Genomic DNA, 21267 nt, shown 5'->3' with positions numbered 1-21267 from the left:
ATGACTCAAACTGTTGGCTAATATTTAAGGATAGCTCTCAACTTGGAATATAGAAACAAAGTTCAGAAACAATTTGCAGATTGTTGGGTCAGCCTTGAAAAATCTTACTCCTTAAAATAGAGCTCTATCAATTTCTAGGGTTGACTGCACAGCCAATATCCAAACCCAACATGAAACTTGAGTGTCTCCTAGCTTCAAGACCAACAGAACACACACACACACGCACACACACACACACACACACACACACACACACACACGCACGCACGCACGTGCACACACCCCTAGCTGATGTGCTAGCCCTATTTTCTCCATCTTCCCTCAGCAACTTACTAATTATATGCTGTTGTGAGTCACTACACTAGTCACTACTAGAAAATGTTTGTGGAATATCAACAATCATGGTGAATTTTATTTTTATTATAAAAGAAAAATTCACACAATGTGACTTTATTTTCTGGAGCCCACACTGTTACTGGGTCTGAGAATGTCCTAACGAGCAGAAGGAGTCTTGCCTGTGAGCAAATAAGCAAAAAGAATATGAGATTTGCAGCTGTGCCTGTGACCTCAAGTTTGAAAGTCTAAGCATGGACTTCGAAATTTTCTCTAGCCCCAACTAGAGCAGAGCAAGCTGGGGAGCCTAGGAAGGAACTACCGTTTCCATGGCAACCATGCTGCACGCTGTTGCTATAGAGACCCCAGGCGCCTCTGAAAGCTTAACGTAGAGGCGCCACGGCCGCCAGGGATGCTTCGCGGAGGCTGTAAAGCCTCCGAAAAGCGAAGACACTTAAGCGAGAGCCTCAGCTGGCAGCAAGACCAGGCGCTGAGTAGTAGCATCTACCTCCTGCGACAGATCGGCCCAACAGGCTTCCTACTGAGGGAGGAGGAGCCAGAAAACGGGGATTTCCGAGTAACTATAGCGCCACCAACCTCCCTTGGGGATTGGGGGATGGGGAGTGGGAGAAGGGCGGGAGGGGGCGGGGTAGGGAAGGTGCCCCAAGCCAACTTCCCAATTCCTGCAAACAGACTGGCCTAGCAAGAGAAATCATTCTCAGAAGTGCTCCCCAGACTTTGAAAATGTGCACGTTACAAAAAGAATTAGTATCTACCAGAAAATATTCTTTCTTGAATTGAGCTCGAATTGCATCCAACTCTTGTAAAATGATGGACCTTGAGTTTTAGTATTAAATAGTAGAGAGGGTTATATGAATATTTAGTTTATGTATGTGTATTCCTGGAAGCCTTGTTGGTGTTCACCAGCCCTGTAAATCAAATGAGAATCCTATCTTCTAAATGTTTGCTCATTAAAATCGGTTTCTCTATAACAATTTCTATGATCATTTTCTTTTTGCTCGCTTTTAAAACTGTAACAGATCATTAATGGGTAGTTTAAATGTTAATACTTTGAAAGGGTGTGTATGAGTAAGAGTTCCATTTCATTTTGTTAAAAGAGAACAGATGTTTCATATTTACATGTCCTCCTCTTGTCTGTCAAAAATGAGCCACTCAACACTTCCCTGTTGCTTTAGAAATTTTAAATTTGTTGCCTCGTGGTTAAGAGTACTGGATATAGTTTATCATTCTGTATTTTGCTCAGAGAATTCTTTTTTACTTTGCTGATTTGAGTTTAACAGTTTTAGCCTATGTAGTCTTGAATAAAACCAATCCTCTCACGGAAGGTAAAGTTCAAGTGCAAAAATCAATCAATCAATCAATCAATCAAAGTGAGCAAGCCATTTTTCAAAGGCCATTTAACTCTCTCCTTTAAGAAAAAAAAGGGTTTGGAGGGAGAGCCTTTAATTTTAGATTTAATTTCACCTAAGTATAGGTAACCTTTAGAAACTGTGTTAATTCACAGTGCCAGTTATTAACCAAGGCGAAGAATAAAGGAGATGAAATTCAGCTTCGAATGTCAAGAGAGAATATTTCTTAGAAGGCCCTGTTGAATCATATCCAAAGTTCAGAGCCACTCAAGCAATAAATCATTTAAATTTCTTTTAATCTAGTTATTTTGTCAATTTACTTTTTATCAATTTACTCTTAAATTTAACTGAGTTTTTTTTTTTTAAGGTTTTGCTTGGAAACCCACATGAGTGCAGCTGTCCCACGTTTCTGAAAAGGGGGGAACTGTGCAAGCACATATGCTGGTGAGTGACAGTTAGCAATGGCCTTCCACAAACACACATGGGTTACTGCTGCTTATGGTCTAAGTTCAGCAAGAATAAAGACGTTTGGTATTCAAGGAATTAAAAACTAAAATGGCCATAATTTACCAGTGTGTTTCTCATAGTATTTCAAGTATTCCATTTCGGTCTGAAAAGTGAGTAAACCAACTAAGAAACATTTAAATAATATAAAGTAGAAATATTGATATATATTATGTGCATAAATGTGAAGTCTAACTATCAAATATATGCTAACTCTTGAGACGTTATTGTCTTCAACAATTCCCTGTCTCCTGAAACACCCTGTCATGAAAATTGTGTTTTCTGTATGTCAGGTTTCAGATTTTTTTTCACTTTCAATATAAATATTTTGAGATTAAAAATGAGGACTCTGATAGAGGATACTTGATATCTGAACCCGGAACAGTGTTAGGAAAACCTGGGTTGGGTAATTACCTTCTGCATACAGAAGACAACCTCACCATTCAGTTAGTAGGCCCTACTTAAGTTTGCTTTGCCTTCTTATACTCACACCAACAAATCAGTAAATACACCTTAAAAAAACATTTTAGATGTGTGTGTGTGTGTGTGTGTGTGTGTGTGTGTGTGTTTCCTGCATGTATGTTTGCAGTTGCACCATGGGTGTGTCTGGTGCCCATGGGGGTCAAAAGAGGATGTTGGATTCACTGGAATGGAAGTCACAGAAGGCTCTGAACTGCCATGTGAGTGGGGAGAATTGAACCCAGGTCTTCTGCAAGAACAAGTGCTCTTAACCACTGAATCATCTCTGCAGCTCCAGTAAATACATTCTTCTAATCTACAACCAGGCGTGATAGCACATTCCTGTGTCTCTTGCTTTCTTTCTTTCTGTTTGGTTGGTCAGTTTGGGGTTTTGTTGTTGTTATGCTTTCAACTTAAAAAATATTTATTTATTTACATCCCAAACTCTGTTCCTCTCCTCATCCCCTGACTCGACTGGCAGAGGCTATCCGCCCTCTCCCTCCCCTTCTCCTCTGAGAAAGTGGTGCCCCTTTTGGGAATCCTCCCACCCTGTCGTATCAAGTCTCTGCTGGGTTAGGTACAGCATCTCCCACTGAGGCCAGACAAGGCAGCCCTGTTGGGGAATGGATAGCACAGTCGGGTTACAGCTTGAGGACAGCCCCCACACCAGATGTTGGGAGCCCCACCTGGAGCCTGAGCATGTGTGCTACATTTGTCCAGGGTCTCATTTCAGCTGGCTTTACCCAGTTTGGGGCTTTCCATTTTGGTCACATAGGTTATTGGTTCTACCTGAAAGAAAGATAAACTAGATTGTCCTTTCAAATGTACAGCATGTCATCATAGTGCTTACAGTAGGTATTTCCAATATTATTTTATGACAGGACAGGATATGGCTAGTCTCCTCTGATTTTAATATACTATAACTCATTTCATATACTATTTTAACCATGAACTAAATGGAAATATTCTCCAAGTATATAGTATATATTAATAATGATGTAATTAATGCTGAAGCACATTTACTATATTTTTTAAAATACATGTTTTTGATCTCTTTAAAGCTACAATTTTAGTGAGATTTGAAAGTCTCCTACTGTACATTAAAATGGTAGATGTAGGAAAATGGTCACCTGACATTCACTTGCAAGGAAGTTAAAGGAAGTATTGGAAATACCTGGATTTCTTCCCTATTCCTGGAAGGATTGTGTCTTAAGAAATAAGGGCCTTCTCTGTCCAGTCAATCCTGTTAGCACAATACAATTTGCCTATCAATCTCCCATCAACTTTCCTTAAAACATAACTATAATTAACAGAAAATTGATTAAATTTATAACATTTTCTGCATTAAATAATTCTCCTTATAGTCTACATGTTCAAATGATATGTTTTAAGATTATATCCAAATAAATGTTTTAATTTTTTCTACTTGTGAACATTAGGGTGTTATTGAAAAAATTCAAGCTTCCAAGGAATCATGAATGTAAGTTTCTGGCTTTTTATTTTCTAATTCTTTATTATTTTGAAATTAACAAAACTATGAACCTTTCATTTAAACATATTCTAAACTTGAATGCTTATTTTTCCTAAAGGATCAAGTAATTATCTCTTCCCAAACTTAGAGTTCAGAAAGTTCAGTTTCATCTTAAGCAAAAAGTAAGTTTGGGCTGGAGGTTAAGAGAACTGACTGCTCTTCCAGAGGTCCTGAGTTTAATTCCCAGCAACCACATGGTGGCTCACAACCACCTGTAATGGGATCGAATGCCCTCTTCTAGTATGCCTGGAGACAGCAACAGTGTACTCACATACACTAAATAAATAAATAAATAAATAAATAAATAAATAAATAAATAAATAAAGTGTAAGTTTGTATATCCCACTCAAAAAAGACATGGATGAGGACCACAGAGATGGCTTGGCAGGTAAAATTGCTCACAGGGCAATCCTAAGCGCCTGAATTCAGTCCCTGAACATAATGGAAGGAGAGACCCAACCCCTGAAATGTTCATGAAGGAATAGGCACACATTAATAATAAAAGAACATAAAAACTGACACGAAATTAAAAAAGTTTCCTTGAAAGTTTGCACAAGATAGAAGTTTAGAATAACAGTGGAGATGAAACAATGGTGTTTTTTTTTTTTTTGAGAAGAAATAACTTTCCTTATTTTAAGCAAAGATTCATAGTGGCTTCATATACAAATCTCGTATAGAATAAGTAAAAATTTTCAGGTCCCAGAACTACCATGACGCATAATTACATTCAAAACTACTTTCGCTAAACAGAAATAGTGGTGCACGCCTTTAATCCCAGTGTTCAAGAGGCTGAGGCAGGCAGAGGTCTGTGAGTTCAAGGCCATCCTGGTCTACAGAGTTCCAGGACAGCCAGAGCTATATAGTAAAACATTGTCTTAAAAAAAAATAAGCAAACTAAAAATATAATTTGGCTGAAATTTTTGTGCAAAAAATATTTATTATATATTTTATGCTATTTAAATTTGGTTTTAATGACCTCAAAAATAGAAGAGAAAGAAAAAATCTTTCATTACATAGATACTACCATCTGTACAGAAGTAATCCTTATAACTGTGAAGTAGTAGTTTGGTATTCAACGTAAGGACTACATTCTGAATCTTAGTAATTAATGCTCACAATCTCCATGAAGAATGAAAGTGACAATCTCCTTTAAATTTTTTTATTTAAAACTTGTATGTAGGCAAATTCTTTCCCCCACCCCAACTATCCTACAAATATATTTTAGTGTTACATTAAAAAAAATAAATTAGCATCGGTGTTTTCACATGTAGTTTCCTCTTGGTCTCTTAAGACCACGTAGTCTTTCAGAAATGACTCCTACATTTTACAGCTCCAGCTGTTAATTTTGTGCTGCTGTTGCCTCTTAGCCACAGACCAACATTTCCAGCTGCCTTCTGGAAGGCTCATTTTGAAGGCCCCCTGGACATTTTGAGCAGCGGATTTCCCTGATCTGTGTTCCCCTCTCATATGCCAGATGTCACATACTGTCTCAGTCACTGTCCTATTGCTGTAAAGAGACACCAGGACCAAGGAAAGAAAGCATTAACTTGGGGCCTGCTGATAGCTTCAGTAACTTAGCTCATTATCTTCAAGACAGCAAGTAGGCAGGAACCGCTGCTGTCGTCGAGAACTACATCCTGATCTGAAAGCAGAAAACTCTTGGAAACCTCAAAGCCCCCATCCAGTGACACACTTCCTCCACAAAGCCACACTACTAATCCTTCCAATCCGATCAACCAGGACTCCCTAGTGACTAAGCATTCAAATATATGAGCCTAGGCTGGCCATTCCTCAAACCACCACACATTCTGACTTCCCCTTTCATTTCCTTATTGAACCTAAAAATCGTGTAATTCTTCATTTGTCTTCTCATACTCTGCTTCTGCCTCTAATCATTCTCAGGACCCTGTTTATTCTACACCCTACCTTTCCCTAAGGTTTCCTCGCTGTGGTGTTCCTGCCCTTATTCAACCACCTTAGTCCTGTTCTCTACAGCTTCACTGTGCCTCCTCAGTCACCTCTGCAAATCCTTTCTGCGTGTTGACCAGGTTGTATGACCTCATACACATGTGCTTTTCGTTCTCAACGTTAAGTTGCATGTTGACTTTCTCCAAAAGTCTCATTCTTGCTGACCTTAGTATTGCCTTTCCATATCGCTTTCACAAGCTTCCAAGCTTCAGCTGAAGAGCAGACATGTAAGAGGAGCCACATGGACAGCTCTGTGTTTGCACCTTCATAAGAATCAAAAGGAAACCGAGACACGATTGAACAGCACATTCCAACTAATACAGCAAAATAAGCTGCTATTGTGCAGTTGGGATAGAAATCAGAAACACTAGTCTTTTGTTTTCGCTTTGCCTTCACCATCTATGTGTTTTATACCCTCTCAGGATCTGTACTCAAGCACTGTATTTCACTTGCTAACGTTCAGCCTGCCTGTAGTCCAATGTATGAAAACGTCACAAGGAAACCTATCTCTTCAGATGTTAATTTAAAAATAAATGACAAAAGGAAAAGGAGACTTATATAATGCCCAAGTCATCACAAACATACTCATAAAAACATTCTTAACTGCAGATGATCAGCTGTAAACATAAGCAACAAAAGTTTTAATTCAGTTTCTTCAGCCATATTCACTAAATCCTGGCGTATGACAGTTCCTACAGCCAGCGCCTAAAATATTAGACAGCATCGCTTAGAGTATGTGTATTAGGTACATTTTCACTTCAAAAACAGCAGTTAACTATGGATCAACCTGAATTTCATGTGCTTTGTGCTTCACAAAGGCAAAAGCCATTATTTTCTATCAGTACAGAAATTATTAAATTACTAAATTATTTATATTGATTGTATACATTAATTTTGAAACTTTAGATTTCCTAGCTGGAATAAATATTTTGAGCATTGAATTCTGTTTCTCCAAAACGTGTATTTTTAACCAAACTTAAATAAATCATCCAGGGGTTTCTTTTGAATGCAATGGTGTATGAAGCCATCTGTTAAATTATTTATAGATAAATAAAAAACATTTAAAAACTTTCAAATTTCCATATAAGAATATATAGATTTTTACTTTATGTGTTGCTTTGATGATTATACAAATATACGTATATATACTAAAAATGCAAAAAATACATAATTTTGCTTAAATTTTGTATTCTGCTTTTCCCACACAATTTTTATAACTTTCTATTTTAAATTCTACGTATTTGTTGTAAATTTGCCAAATGGCTAATGTTCCACTGTAGCATATCAAAATTAACCTCATATTATTCAATATTTATTTCACTTATCCTTATTATATTCTTTTATATAACTCTTTATTTTAATTTTGGAGCCTAGCAAATAATTAACTTTTAATGGTAATATTAAGAATTTTTGTTTGCTTCTCATAGGAATTGCTCTTTTTAAATACTTTCATTGATTTCCCATGAGTTCAGAAGTGTGTCAATATTCTTGAGTGTTTTAGATTCATGTTCAATAGAACTTAAAGATATTAACCACATAGTTAAGTCTCTACTAGAAATAAAGATGCAGAGAAACATTCTGACCTGTTAATATTACTAATAATTTTAGGACAAAACAGACTAAGTCATAGAAAATATAAATAATGGCAGATGCAAATTGATAGTGATTTATTCATGCCTTCTAAATCAAGAGATTGTTTCCACTCTCTCACAGGTCAAACATTCCTGTGCAGAAATCTCAGCTGTCTCCAACCAACATTTTAAGTATAGAAAGTTTACACTTTCACTATCATTTATTTCATAGATTTAGTTTAATGTCTCTGCCTTTTTCTTGTTTTAATTCACTTGAAAGGAGGAAAGAAATTCTTTCAGTACTTTACCGAGACACTGTGAGGGGATGCAGAGATGATTAATTCAAACCAAACACCGTCCTCCACTCTGCACCTACACATGGGGATGCCATAGTCACAAAAATGATACCGGAGCCAGCAAAACAAAGTCCAAAAATGGTCGTCTTCTCGTCACTCACCTCGAGGGATTGGTTGAGGGTTGACCCCAGCCCACCATAAAATAAACCTCTTGCTTTTGCATCGAGAAAAAGAAAGTCCAAAAACTATTGTCATTATAAGGAAAAGATGGTTCGAAAGGACTGAGACCCAAAAAGAAGTAGGTTTAACAGTATGAGGAAGCCACAGAGAAAGCATAGGGAATGCAAGAAACACACTTTCAATGATGTGTCGTTTCTGAAACATTTCTCTCTTTCTTTTGTTCCGGAGCTGAGGGCTGAACCCAGGGCCTTGCACTTGCTAGGCAAGTGCTCTACCACTGAGCTAAATCCCCAACCCCTTCTGAAACATTTCTAAAGGAGGATTTTTTTTTTAGTTGTATCCCGATAAGCAGCCAAGGGATAATTCATACAGAAAGGAACACACGTAGAAGCCTTGCAAATCTCGTCAGAATCAGGAGAGGGCGGCTAAAGTTAGAGAGGAACATGCACAACAAATAAAACATAGTAAATATGCATCTGGTTTGTTTGCCTCGTGTTCTCGAGACTGTAAGAACATTAAATAAGCAAACTTTAACGCGTATAATCAGTTGAGGCTGTTAGGCAATGCACCTGCCTTGCTCTTGTCTCACAGAGTATTTTTCGTTGGTCTCATCCATTGCTTTTTCAGTGTGATCTCGAGACGCTTCTATTGTCTAATTCATCTTATACCACACAGAAGAGTTTCTGGGCGGCTTCTTTTGTGAAATTCCTAAATGTGCAATCTTTCGTTCTTTTTTTATATTCTCCTTTTCTTTTTTTAAAGAGAGCAGATGTTGCTGTTTCCCTGTGACAAATAACACTCCTCCTCCTCCACACACTGGGTAATTAAAGTCTGATTCCCTCCCACAGCCCACCTGCACCTGCCACGCCACCTCAGACAAGACACAAAAGGTTTCTGTATTGCAACAGAAAGACCATTTTTTTTCCGCAGTTCCTTCAGTGTTTAACTCGGGGGCCTCTCCAAGAACACAGAGCTTTTACACCACCTACATATAATATTTAGCTTGCATGTATTTAAAATATACAACATAAACAGAACTCAAGGGACTAACGATGAGAATTTAAACTGTGTTGTGTTAGGGAGAGAAGGCAGACAGGGGAAGGAGCCATGGGTGGGGAGAAAGAATCTCAAGTTCTAAGCTAAAACTACATGCAACACAGTTGTTCGTAAGAGCAACGGGATGTGGGGAAGTCATAACTCAAGAGTGTACATACCAAGGGTACAAGCAATAGCAGTAACCAAGTCTGCCATGAACAAAATGACTGAAGCTCTCTTTTCTATGGCTACAAAACTAAGACAGGAAAAGAGCCACTCTGTTGTCCACTCATTAACAAACACTAGCCAAGTGTCCCTATTTTCTCTTTATGTATTTATTCTTACTGTTGCTTAATTCGTTAAGCTTTTATTCATTTTCTTTATTTATATCTGTGTATGTGTTTGTGTCTCTATGGGTGTATGATCTATGTGGGGGTGTCCACTGAGGCCAGGAAGAGGCTGTTGGACTCTCTGGAGCTGGAATTGCAAGGGTGCTGGGAAGTGAACCTGTGTCCTCTGTGATTTCAAAACGTGCTCTTAGCCAGTGAGCCATGTCTCCCGCCCTTATTTTAATGCCATTGTATATTGATGAGGTATTTGTTTGCAGGCACATGAAAAGACTAGGGTAATAATCACACCCCAAGCCTGTGATGCAGGCTGCTAGTTTCAGTAACAAGGTGGTGGGGAAGGCAATTGCATTGTTTTTGTAAATTTCTCTTTTCTAGCCATTTTTTTCCTCCAATTAGAATACAAAGAAGTGGTCAGCATGACTAGAACATTCCAACTGGTCCCATCTTTCTCATATCTGAAAGAAAACTATAGCTCAGCCTGTGACTATGCCTCTGTGTTTCTGTTCTTGCCCCCGAATTCTAACGCTTCAACATTTTTCACCAGCTGCTTTCCAGTTGGGTCTTACCGAGGGAGAAATAAATGACTTGCTACGGGGCATACATCAGGTCCAAACTCCGCAACTTAGGGCAAGCGAAGAGACTGCACGGGTGGAAGAAGATGGCTACCTTAAGCAGAAAGACATCAGTGCAGGGGACATCTGCCCTATCTGCCAAGAGGTGCTGCTGGAGAAAAGGCTCCCTGTCACCTTCTGCAGGTGACGCCTTCCTCTTCGAATTCTAGTCTTATGGAAATTCCCAATTAATATTCCTAGGAAGTTACGTCATGCGATTCCTCGATAGAAAACTCAAAGGCTTCCTCTGTGTCTAATTTCTGTTCCCTTTGTGTTCTTCTGTTTCCTAGTAGGCACTTGTGAGATGTCCTGTTCTCGGTATTTTTAGGCTATGTCTTAAAGGTAAAATTAGGAAGTATCAGTCCATAGCTATTCATCCCTCTGCTTTACTTAAGAATGGGAAGACTTTTGTTTTTATTAATCCCTTTTACCTTTATTGATTTGACTGATTAATTAATTGATTTGGTCAGTGGGTAGAGTCGCACGCCTTGGCACGTGTGAAGGTCAGAGGAGAACTGCGGAAGTTGATACTTCTCCTTCTGCTTTGTGTGGTCCAGCGATGAGATCACTACCCAGACCCCTGGGTGCCAAGCGCCTTTACTCATTTGGCCGTCTCACCAAGTCTTTGTTTATTTCTTTACTCAGGATAAATGATGCAACTGCAACAATATTTTCTGCATATAAAGATTGTTTTACTTTGAAGTTGTAAATGTTCTTTTTGATTTTTAAGAAACCCTATCTTCTAATTTAAGTTGTTCAAATTTTCCACTTAGTGAACAAACGTCCTCACTGAGAGAAACGCAGTCATACTATTCTTCATGGCACTCAAGCTGGACTTTAGAAGTCGAATGTGCTATTTGCTGATTAATTAATCTTCTTTGTTTTTGTCTCCTGTGTACTTGTCAAATATTTGAGTCCTGTTTTGCACATCTCCCTGTGGGTACTACTTCCCCAAACACCATTTCTTCTCCCTCCAGAGATTGCTCACATGGTTAAGATTTCTCGTGATTTCTCAATAAAGCAAAAGAGAGAAACGGAGAATAGGATCTACCCCCCTGCATCGAAAGAATTAACGTTTTAACTTTCATTTGTGTTGAAGCTTACTCTGGCCTTATAGGTGAAAAATAATTTTATGATGTAAATCTTTCACCATTTCCTCTAAAGGAAAATTCCTTGTATTTGGAATTCTGATCGAGATGGTAGATTAGATTTTCGTCAGTTTGCAATCGAGCTATATCTAGAAATCAGTTCGAAGTGCATCTTATAAGGCATAAAGATGTTCCCAGAGAGGTTTTTAATTTACTTAAACATTTATGGCAAATACATACAGTGAATGATAACACTTGGATTTTATTTCCGACAGATTTGGCTGCGGCAATAACGTCCACATAAAATGCATGAGGATTTTAGCCAACTACCAAGACACGGTGTCTGACACATCCATGTTAAAATGTCCGCTGTGCAGGGAAGAGTTTGCACCACTAAAAGTTATCTTGGAGGAGTTCAAAAACTCTAACAAACTTATGACCATTTCTGAGAAAGAACGACTGGACAAACACCTCGGGATTCCCTGTAACAACTGTACCCAGCTGCCAATCGAGGGGAAGTGCTACAAGTAAGTCTCCAGTGCTCACAGCTCTGAGCATGAGTACGCCCGGCCTTTAGCCTGCCCCTCTCTCTCCTTTATGCCCTGTGTCTGTCTTATGCGATGACCGCTTGCTTGGGATTTCATTTTATTTTCCTCACTTTTGCAAGAGCATTGGCTTTGCGTTCTCATATGAATTTAGATGAATCTCATATAGAGCAGCATCTGGAAACCCTGGCATTCTTATTTCTTTGCCCTGGGTGAGCTTCCATGTTCAGGGTCCTGTTACAAGATATCTCACATCCTGTAACACTGTGCACCACTGATGAGGGAGGGGGTCATGACCAAAATCTCCTAGTAGACATAGAAGGATACTGATTAGACTGGCTGAACTTTAAATACATTTCTACAGACCCAAAATTGCAAACTGTGTCTCCATCTGCCTTGAGTGTTGTTCTGTTTCCATTCATATTCACCTCAGTGCTAACAAAAACAATATTATTCATATAGAAAACAGCTTAACTGTTTTATATATAACCCCAAACCTTCCTACAGTTGCTACAATTACACGATTGCTATATATACCTTGGTAACTATGATTAATTGAATAAAATTTTAAGTTGTATTTTAAAAAAGTTTTGTTTCAATCTTCATTAAAATTTTCCTGAAATATATCAATGTACCTTCCTATTTTCCTGAAATTAGACTACAGTCAGCCAAATCAAATATTTAGTTTAACTTTCTGATGGAATAGGGATATTTTTTAAGCCAGCAGTACTTGATACCTTTGTTCTTCAATCTTAATAAGCCTGTGCTACACAGAAGAAAATTAATCATGAACAGAAATCAGTATTGGAAAATGGCTAGCCAGAGGCCCAACAGAGTACCTGACTTGAAAAGGGGCAGAACTTGCACAGCCTTAGCATGAGGTGGGCTAGCTCAGGAATGTTGGTTCTAGGAATGATGGTCTTTTGGCACCTATTGCATGAAAAGTTTAAACATTGCCACTTAGGAATCAAATGTCCTGTGTGAGAGTGTGAGAGAGAAGGGTGTGGAGAGGAACCATGGGGGTGAAACAGAAAAATCACTTGTACTTATGTATTCCTCAAAGGGTCAGCACCCTTTAACTGATTCTATCGAAGATGGTGGAACACTGTTGCCCTGTAGTAGTTGATGATGGTCAACTCATTGGCCAGGGTGTTGTCTGTTTTCTGTCCTGGAGGATTGTCCTTCCAGAAACCACTAAGTTGATTCCTTCTGCACTGCGCTTCCCTGCACCAGGCTAAGTCTCATCTGACAGAAACGTCTCATAACTTGTTTATGGCTAAGAACAACCAGTTCTGTATACCTTGATTACGAATAAAAGCTGTGACATTGGTAACTCCACCTTCTACTCTTTCCTTCAAGTCGGTCCCCAAATCTAATTCTCCTAAGTGTAAGCAGTAGTTCCCCCTTCGTTAGCGCATCATGACAGCTGCTTCATCTGTTATATTAGTTCATGAAACATCAGACGTGTGTTAAATTGCAGTTACCTAAGCTTTTACCCCAGCCTACTCTGATGCGTCTAGTGAATGGTGGCATTGCCCGTTTGTAATCTTGATTATGAAGAATCTACACATACGAGTAGGAATAATAAACTCGTGCACGTGTCTTCTGCAACATCTGAGGACACGTTTCTCTTATTTCTCAGGGAAATAGGCTTCTAAACACTAGAAAATTTTGATTTAGAAAAGCTTGTCTGGCTGAATTTTGTAGCAAGGAAACTAAAATCCTATGTGGAAAATGTTTACTAAATAGCATAAACTTGAAATTCAGTTTCTGTAAAAAATTATAGTTTAAAATTATCTTAATAATATTTATTGAGACTTTATACACTTATCTTTTCCATTTTATGGGGAAGAAGAAGAATATTCTGTGGCCAAAGGATCGTGTTAAGTGTAACCCTATCCTTCATGAGACATCTGAGGAGCCAGGCAGTATGGGACAAATCATCTGTCTGTGGGCTTACAGACTTAGGGCACGTGCGACTCTAGAGAAAGAAATCACCGGGGACTAAATTGATCTGAAAGCATCATGGAAAGGACACAGAGGGGACAAAGTAATAACAGTCTCCCCAGTACATGGGCTTATCACAGAACCTGAATGTCAGATTACATGACAGCAGGAGTCAAGTTTGCAATTCAGTCATGGTTTCTTATCAGTTGACCTTTAAATAGGGTGATTCCAACCTGGATAAACCCAATATAATCACAGGAGCTCTTGAAAGTGGAGGAGGAAGGGGAAAGCAGGAACTATGGCTATGGAAGAGAGGCAGAAAGTGTCCTTAATTACCTTAAATATGGAGCAAGGACCACAAGCTAGGAAGTGTCAGCTGCCTTTAGAATATGGTACAGCCAAGGGAGCATGTTTTTCTGCAGCCTCAAAAAGTGACACAGCTGGGCCCACACTCTACCTTTATCCCTTTGAGACTCATCCATTACAGGCTTCCATTACAGGCCCCTCTGATAATCAATGGATGGTATTTAAGCTAATACATGTGTAGAAAACTCTACAGAAGCAATAGGAAACTAATTCACAATGCGGCCAGAGTGGGCTTTGCCATGTGTGGCTCATTCACAGGTGTGTCAGTCGACTTTCTCACCTAAAACAATGGCAGTGATCGGGGTTTCCTCTCCTGTGTCTTGATGTGCTGTGCTGCAGGTGCACTGAATGTGTGGAGTATCACTTATGCCAGGAGTGCTTCGACAGCTGTTACCACCCCTCCCATGCCTTTGTGTTCCGGGAGGTAAGTGCCCACCGAAAACCCATGTGCCATTTGCCGGGCCATTAAAGACCAGTGAGTCGAAGAGCATGAAAAGCAGATAATGCCCTGGAAGGAAGGGATTGACTTTTAATTTAGAAATTACATTTGGAGTTCTCCGGCAACCGATTTTTGTACTGCTTTATAAATTCCATCACCATACCAAGCACTGGGTGTCCTAAAGAAACTTTAAGAGCAAGCACTGTGGCCTTCAGCGTGAAAATGAGTTGAAGCGACCCTAGCCTGTGGACAGGCTTATCATAACATTTCTGAGAACCATTATAGTGTTCTCTTAAAATTTCTCATGCCCAAATTTAATACATAGAACTTTTGTGGTTCCTTTGAATTGTGCATTTTAAAAGTATGTCCTGAAGCCCAGTGTGGTGGCCCAGACCTGTAATCCCAGCACTTTGCAGGCTAAGGCAAAACAGTCAGAACAGTTTTGGGTCAATCTTGGCTATCTAGTGAAACCTAGCACTAAAAACATACATACATACATACATACATACATACATACATACATACATACATGTGTGTATAGTAATACTGAGTAATGCTACATTTTTCTAATTATATATCTATATACATACATATATATGATATATATATATTGATGCTGAGTAATGCCACCTTTTTCTAACTATAAAAATAAAACATCTATGATTATAGTTAATTTTGGTTTGTTTGTTTGGTTGGTTGGTTGGTTGGTTGGTTGGTTTGGTTTGCTAGGATTTCTCTGTGTAGCCCTGGCTGTCTTTAAACTCTGTAAACCAGACTGGCCTTGAACTCAAAATATTTAGCTGATTCTGCCTTCCCAGTGCTGGAATTAAAGGTGTGTGCCACCATTGCTGGGCCGTAATTAATATTTTTACATTAAGAAGAACTGGGCAAGTCAGTAAGATAACTCAGTGGGTAAAGATGTTTGTTGTCAAGCCTAGAGACCCAAGTTCAATCCTGGGACCTACATGGTCAACAGAGAGAATCTATTCCTGTAATTTAATGTCTGTCCTCAATGCAAGTGCCATCGCAGGTATACAGATGGTTGTGGGGAGGAAGAAGGAGAGGGAGGAGGAGACAGATAGAGTCAGAGAGAAGACTAAATTAAATAAATAATAACATTGAAGGAGTGATATTTGTTGTGGTGGTACATTCCTATAAATCCCAGTTACTCAAAGGCTGAGGATTATAAATTCAATGCCTGTCTGGACAACATTAGAAACATACAAAAGAAGAGGATAGAGAGATTTTTTTTCAGTGATCCAGATACTTGCTGCTCTTCCAGAGGACCCATATGGCTCAAAACTCTCCTGTAACTCCAGTTCCAAGGGATCCAGTGCTCTTCTCTGGCTTGTGGGCACTGTGCATGTACATGGTGTGTACATATAGGCAAAGCACCCATACATATAAAATAAATAACAGTTTAATTAAAAATAAATTAATGAATTCAAAGTAATGGATGTAGCTCAGTGTTCCATTGATTAACCTCCCAGTGTTGAGAAAGAAAGTAAAGGTCATTCTAGTAAACTCACAGCAGGAATGAGATCTGTCAGTAATTTATAATTTTAATGTAGTAAAGTAGGTATTCTTGTAATGAGTATTTCACAATATTATATCGTTAATATGAAGCCTTGATTAATTTAATCAAAAATAATTTTTAATGATTTACAAAGTAACATCTACTCTTTTTTTTTCACCTATTTCAGAAAAGAAATCAAAGATGGAGATCAGTAGAAAAAAGATCAGATGTTGTAAAATATTTAGATACTAAAAATGAGGGAGAAGCAAATATGCCATATTTTAAAGAAAAGCCAGGGTAAGAGTCTCATGAAAATTGATATTTCTTGTGTGACAGGATCTGTGTGTAATTTTTTTAAATTTAAATAGGTTGTGTACATAAGCACTTGCGTATGTATCCCAGGTAACATTTCACATCCGGCGAAGAGCAAGGGTCTTCAGTCAGCCCGTTCAAATCGAGTCCTAATCAAGTGCTCACTATCAAGATGGGTTTGGGGATACAAAGCTCACTTCTCTCTGCACATTTTTCCCATCTTTAAAACAGGGATAACATTGTACCGTTATCAGAATGTATCTTTAGAATAATAGGAATTTTGTTGACTATGTGAGTAAGGTCCACATCTCCTTTGTCTGTCTTGCAACTTTTTCTTTCTTTCTTTCTTTCTTTCTTTCTTTCTTTCTTTCTTTCTTTCTTTCTTTCTTTCTTTCTTTCTTTCATTTATCTATTTATTTATTTATTTTTACACTCCAGTCTTTATTCCCCTCCCGGTCTACCCCTACCCAACAGTCCTACATCCCATACCTTCTCCTCACCCCCCCAACCCCGTGTCTCCACAACAATGTCCCCACCCCACCAACCCACCAGACCTCTCAACTTCCTGAGTCCGCCAGTCTCTTGAGGGTTAGGTACATCGTCTCTGACTGAACCCAGACGCAGGGGTCCTCTCCTGTTGGAGGCCTCATCTCAGCTGTTGTATGCTGCTTGGTTGGTGATCCAGTCTCTAAGACATCTTGGGGGTCCAGGTTCATTTTTTCATCATTTTCTTTTTTCTTTTTCTTTTTCTCTTTCTTTTCTTTTCTTTTTTCTTTTTCTTTTTTTTTTTGGATTTTTTTATTTACATTTTAAATGTTATCCCCTTCCCCCAACCCAATCCCCAACCCCTTCCCACCTCCCCGCCCTGACATTTGCTTACACTGAGGGGGTCCAGCCTTGGCAGGACCAAGGGCTTCTCCTATTGGTGCCAACAAGGCCATCCTCTGTTACATATGCAGCTGGAGCCATGGGTCTGTCCATCTGTACTCTTTGAATGGTAGTTTAGTCCCTGGGAGCTCTGGATGTTGGTATTGTTCTTATGGGGTTGTAAACCCCTTTAGCTCCTTCAATCCTTTCTCTAATTCCTCCAATGGGGACCCCATTCTCAGTTCAATGGTTGGCTGTGAGCATTCGCCTCTCTATTTGGCATGCTCTGGCAGGGCCTCTCAGGAGACAGCTATACCAGGCTCCAGTCAGCTTGAACTTCTTGGCATCTGCAATATTATCTGGGTTTGGTAGCTGTATGTATATGGGATAGGAGTCCCAGGTGGGGCAGTCTCTGGATGGCCTTTTCCTCAGTCTCTGCTACAAACTTTGTCTCCGTAAGAAGGACTGAAGCATCTGTCTGCTCTTCAGTCATCCTTCTTCTTGAGCTTCATGTGGTCTGTGGATTGTATCTTGGGAAATTTGAGCTTTTAAGCTAATATCCACTTATCAATGACTGCATACCATGTGTGGTTTTTTTGTGTTTGGGTTACCTCACTCAGGTTGATATTTTCTAGTTCCATACACTTGCATATGAATTTCATGAAGTCATTATTTTTTATAGCTGAGTAGTACTCCATTGTGTAGATATACCATATTTTCTGTATCCATTCTTCTGTTGAAGGACATCTTGGTTCTTTCCAAAGGAGTGTTCCTCTTTCTCCGCATCCTCGCCAACATTTGTCATCACCTGAAGTTTTGATCTTAGCCATTCTGACTGGTGTGAGGTAGAATCTCAGGGTCAGTTTTCTGATCACTAAGGACTTTGAACATTTCTTGAGGTGCTTCTCAGCCATTCAAGATTCCTTTGTTGTGATTCTCAGTCTAGTTCTATACCCCTTTTTTTTATTGGGTTATTTTGGTGGTTAGCTTCTCGAGTTCTTTATATTATTAGCCCTCTGTTGGATGTGTGGTTAGTGAAAATTTTTTTCCCAATCTGTAGGATGCTGATTTGTCTTATTGACTATATCCTTTGTGTCCTTTGTCTTGCACCTTTCTTTTTTTTTAAGATTTATTTATTATATACAAGTACACTTTAGCTGTCTTCAGGCACATCAGAAGAGGGCATTAGATCTCATTACGGATGGTTGTGAACCACCATGTGGTTGCTGGGATTTGAACTCACTACCCCTGGAAGACCGGTCAATGCTCTTAAGCACTGAGCCATCTCTCCAGCCCTATCTTGCAACTTTCTAATGGCACTAAGAACCAGTTAGTTCAGTCTATCATGTTTTGTTAATTGTACTTTTAACATTGCACATCTCACAATATTGGGGTAAGCATGGAATTTTCTCACTAACTGTCATTCACCAACTGAGATCACATCCTTGAGTATTGGAGCTACTGTTTGTGCACCTCGTCTGTTGACAAGTAAGCTGGTTTGTATTTTCTAAACGTATGTCTAACCATTTGCTCAAATCGGAATAATTCTAGCTTATGACCCTCAATGTTGTCTTTTGTTGACTTTAAAGTATAAACAAAAATCTAATCAATATTTCTACTTGATGTGGCTGAATTAAACCATGATGTCAGCTCTACCAGACTCAGAATTCTATAACAAGCATAAATCTCTAACTCAAGAAAACCTTGGCTTCCATTGTTTTACTTAGGTAGCAGGTTTGTGCTCTGACTTGCTTTCTGATCTGTAATCACACATGGGCGTTCAGGTCTTTCTGTCTGTCTTCACTCAGTCAGTTTTACACCCCGAAGCATGTTGTGAAGTCTCTGCCTCTCCTTCTGATTACAAAGAACAGCAAGCTGCTCGCCCCAGGGTACCAGTGTCGACTTTGCTTGAAGTCATTTTGTCTCGGTCAATACACAAGACTGCTACCATGTACTCACAAGGTAAAAGCCACCTCCCTTTTGCTTTCCTTTTACTAGAAGGCAATTTCTCAGGAATAAAGTGGCGGTTGAAAGTTTTCCCTTTCCTTTTCTGTTGTGCTCTGTACAGAGACGGTCACTGGCACAGCACAAGGGGACAAGTTCCTGCAGAGGAGTTAGCTTGCCTTCATGACAAAGTTGCATTTAGTAGGACTTGCTTCCTCATACACTGTCTAGCTAGGATAAATGGCACTTTAACTGCATTCTTTTATGCACTTATGTTACATGTCACATAGAAAAAGCCTATAGAATTGTGTCATGTGTTTTTACAGTTCTCTAGATATAAAAAATAGAAATGCCTTAATTGAAAATTATTCATAAGAACTCACTATACAATGCCCAATGTCACTTGACAGCCATACTTAATAACCACATTTTCCCCAAAATAACATTGTTTGAATATGAATGTAGAGCTTTAAAGTCAAACTTAAACAGTCTGATAATACTTTTTCTTTTCTTTTTTCTTCTTTTCTTTTCTTTTTTTTTCGGAGCTGGGGACCGACTGATAATATTTTTTTATAAGCAAAATGCATGTGTGTTATTTAGTGTGTTATGGTTGCGAAAGTCATTTTTCAATTCTTGTTGGTTATGAATTTTTAATTTCTAATTGTTTTCATTAGAATTTATTAACATGAAAATAACACCTTGAATGGTGAGTTTCTAACAAACCTAGGAAAATGATATACTAAAGGGACTTTGCATTTCGCAGTGTAAAATGGAAATCAGTCAATATAGGTATTGTATTTATAAATGGATGCTCAAATGTTTTCATAACATTTGATAAGTTGGCATTATCTCCCTCTTTGCTCATTAGTTTCAATATACAAGTAGGCTGGAAGTTTTTACTATAAGAAGCGTCTGATGAACTTATAGCATTTTTGTTTCAAGTTTCACAGGAAATGTATTGACAATTGGTTATTCCACAAGTGCAATTCATGCCCTATTGACAGACAAGTCATATATAACCCTCTGATCTGGAAAGGCGCAGCCATGGATGGACAAGCACACCAGCTGGCCTCAAACAAAGACATCGCCCATCTGTCGAAGCAGCAAGAGCCAAAACTTTTCATTCCTGGTACTGGATTAGTTTTAAAACAAAATAGAACTGGAATTTTACCTAGAATTCCCCAGTATAATTCTAAAGTATTGACTACATTTCCAAATCCATCAGATAACTATCAGAATATAACAATGGATGACCTATGCTCAGTCAAAATAGATAATTCAGATTCAAGAAAATTAGTTTTTGGGTATAAAATTAGTAAACCGTTCCCCACATATCTGCAAGACCCAGCCGCTGGGCCAACACCATCTCAAACATTTCTTCCCTCCCTTCCTCATAAGAACGTTATTTGTCTCACTGGAAGGGAAAGCCCACATATCTATGAAAAAGATCATACTGGTCGAAGCCAGAAGACAAGCAGAGGTTATGAACATATAAACTATAACACAAGGAAAGCTCTCGGCACTAGATTAAGACAACACAAGAGATCAAGTACATTATCTACAGAAGATTTAAATCTTACTATCAACTGGGGTACAACCAAACTTAGTTTGTCTAAAAAACCTAATAATTCCACAGGGAAAGTTAGACAAAAATGTGGTCGTCCGCCCAGACGACCTGCATATCACCCTTTACAGACACAAAGTGCTGCTCTGTCTTTAATAATGGAAGGAATTCAACTGTGAAAAATAAGCATTTTTATTACACCAGAAAAACTTGAATATTTAATATGCAAAATATTTTATTTGTAGTACATAAGAATCCATGTACACCCCTGACAAATATATATATAAAATACTCTATCATCATTTTTGCCTCCTTGTCTGCGAATAACGTACTGTGTTTACAGAAGTCGCCCTGCTACATGGGAGACTAGACAATGTGTGTTTTAATGAGAAAACTCAAGATGCTATGTATTGAGAATAGTGAATAGAGCGTTCATATTTTATTTTAGGCTGACTAATTTTTTCACTAAAG

General features: G+C 38.7%; 1 protein-coding gene across 5 annotated transcripts; it reads left to right on the top strand.

The window, feature by feature from the left end:
- The first annotated feature begins 676 nt into the window (after nt 1-676).
- Zswim2 (zinc finger, SWIM-type containing 2) lies at nt 677-21098 on the top strand. 5 transcript variants are annotated; one of them, XM_063283419.1, is made up of 9 exons: nt 677-910; nt 2071-2147; nt 4106-4146; nt 10142-10352; nt 11572-11823; nt 14494-14578; nt 16297-16406; nt 19097-19250; nt 20183-21098. In XM_063283419.1, exons 1-9 carry the CDS (start codon nt 746-748, stop codon nt 20192-20194), a joined length of 1107 nt encoding a protein of 368 aa, XP_063139489.1. In that variant the 5' UTR covers nt 677-745; the 3' UTR covers nt 20195-21098. The 5 variants fall into 5 exon arrangements, with proteins under 5 accessions (XP_063139489.1, XP_038960590.1, XP_063139490.1 ...); NM_001011960.1 differs by having other exon boundaries at nt 711-910; nt 20175-21098; XM_039104662.2 differs by lacking the exon at nt 19097-19250 and having other exon boundaries at nt 20175-21098.
- Nucleotides 21099-21267: the final 169 nt, after the last annotated feature.

This window comes from Rattus norvegicus, chromosome 3, assembly GCF_036323735.1.
Source record: "Rattus norvegicus strain BN/NHsdMcwi chromosome 3, GRCr8, whole genome shotgun sequence".
In the NCBI taxonomy this organism is placed as follows: domain Eukaryota; kingdom Metazoa; phylum Chordata; class Mammalia; order Rodentia; family Muridae; genus Rattus; species Rattus norvegicus.
The sequence above is the reverse complement of the archived record's forward strand: the minus strand, read 5'-3'. Positions and strand labels throughout refer to the sequence as shown.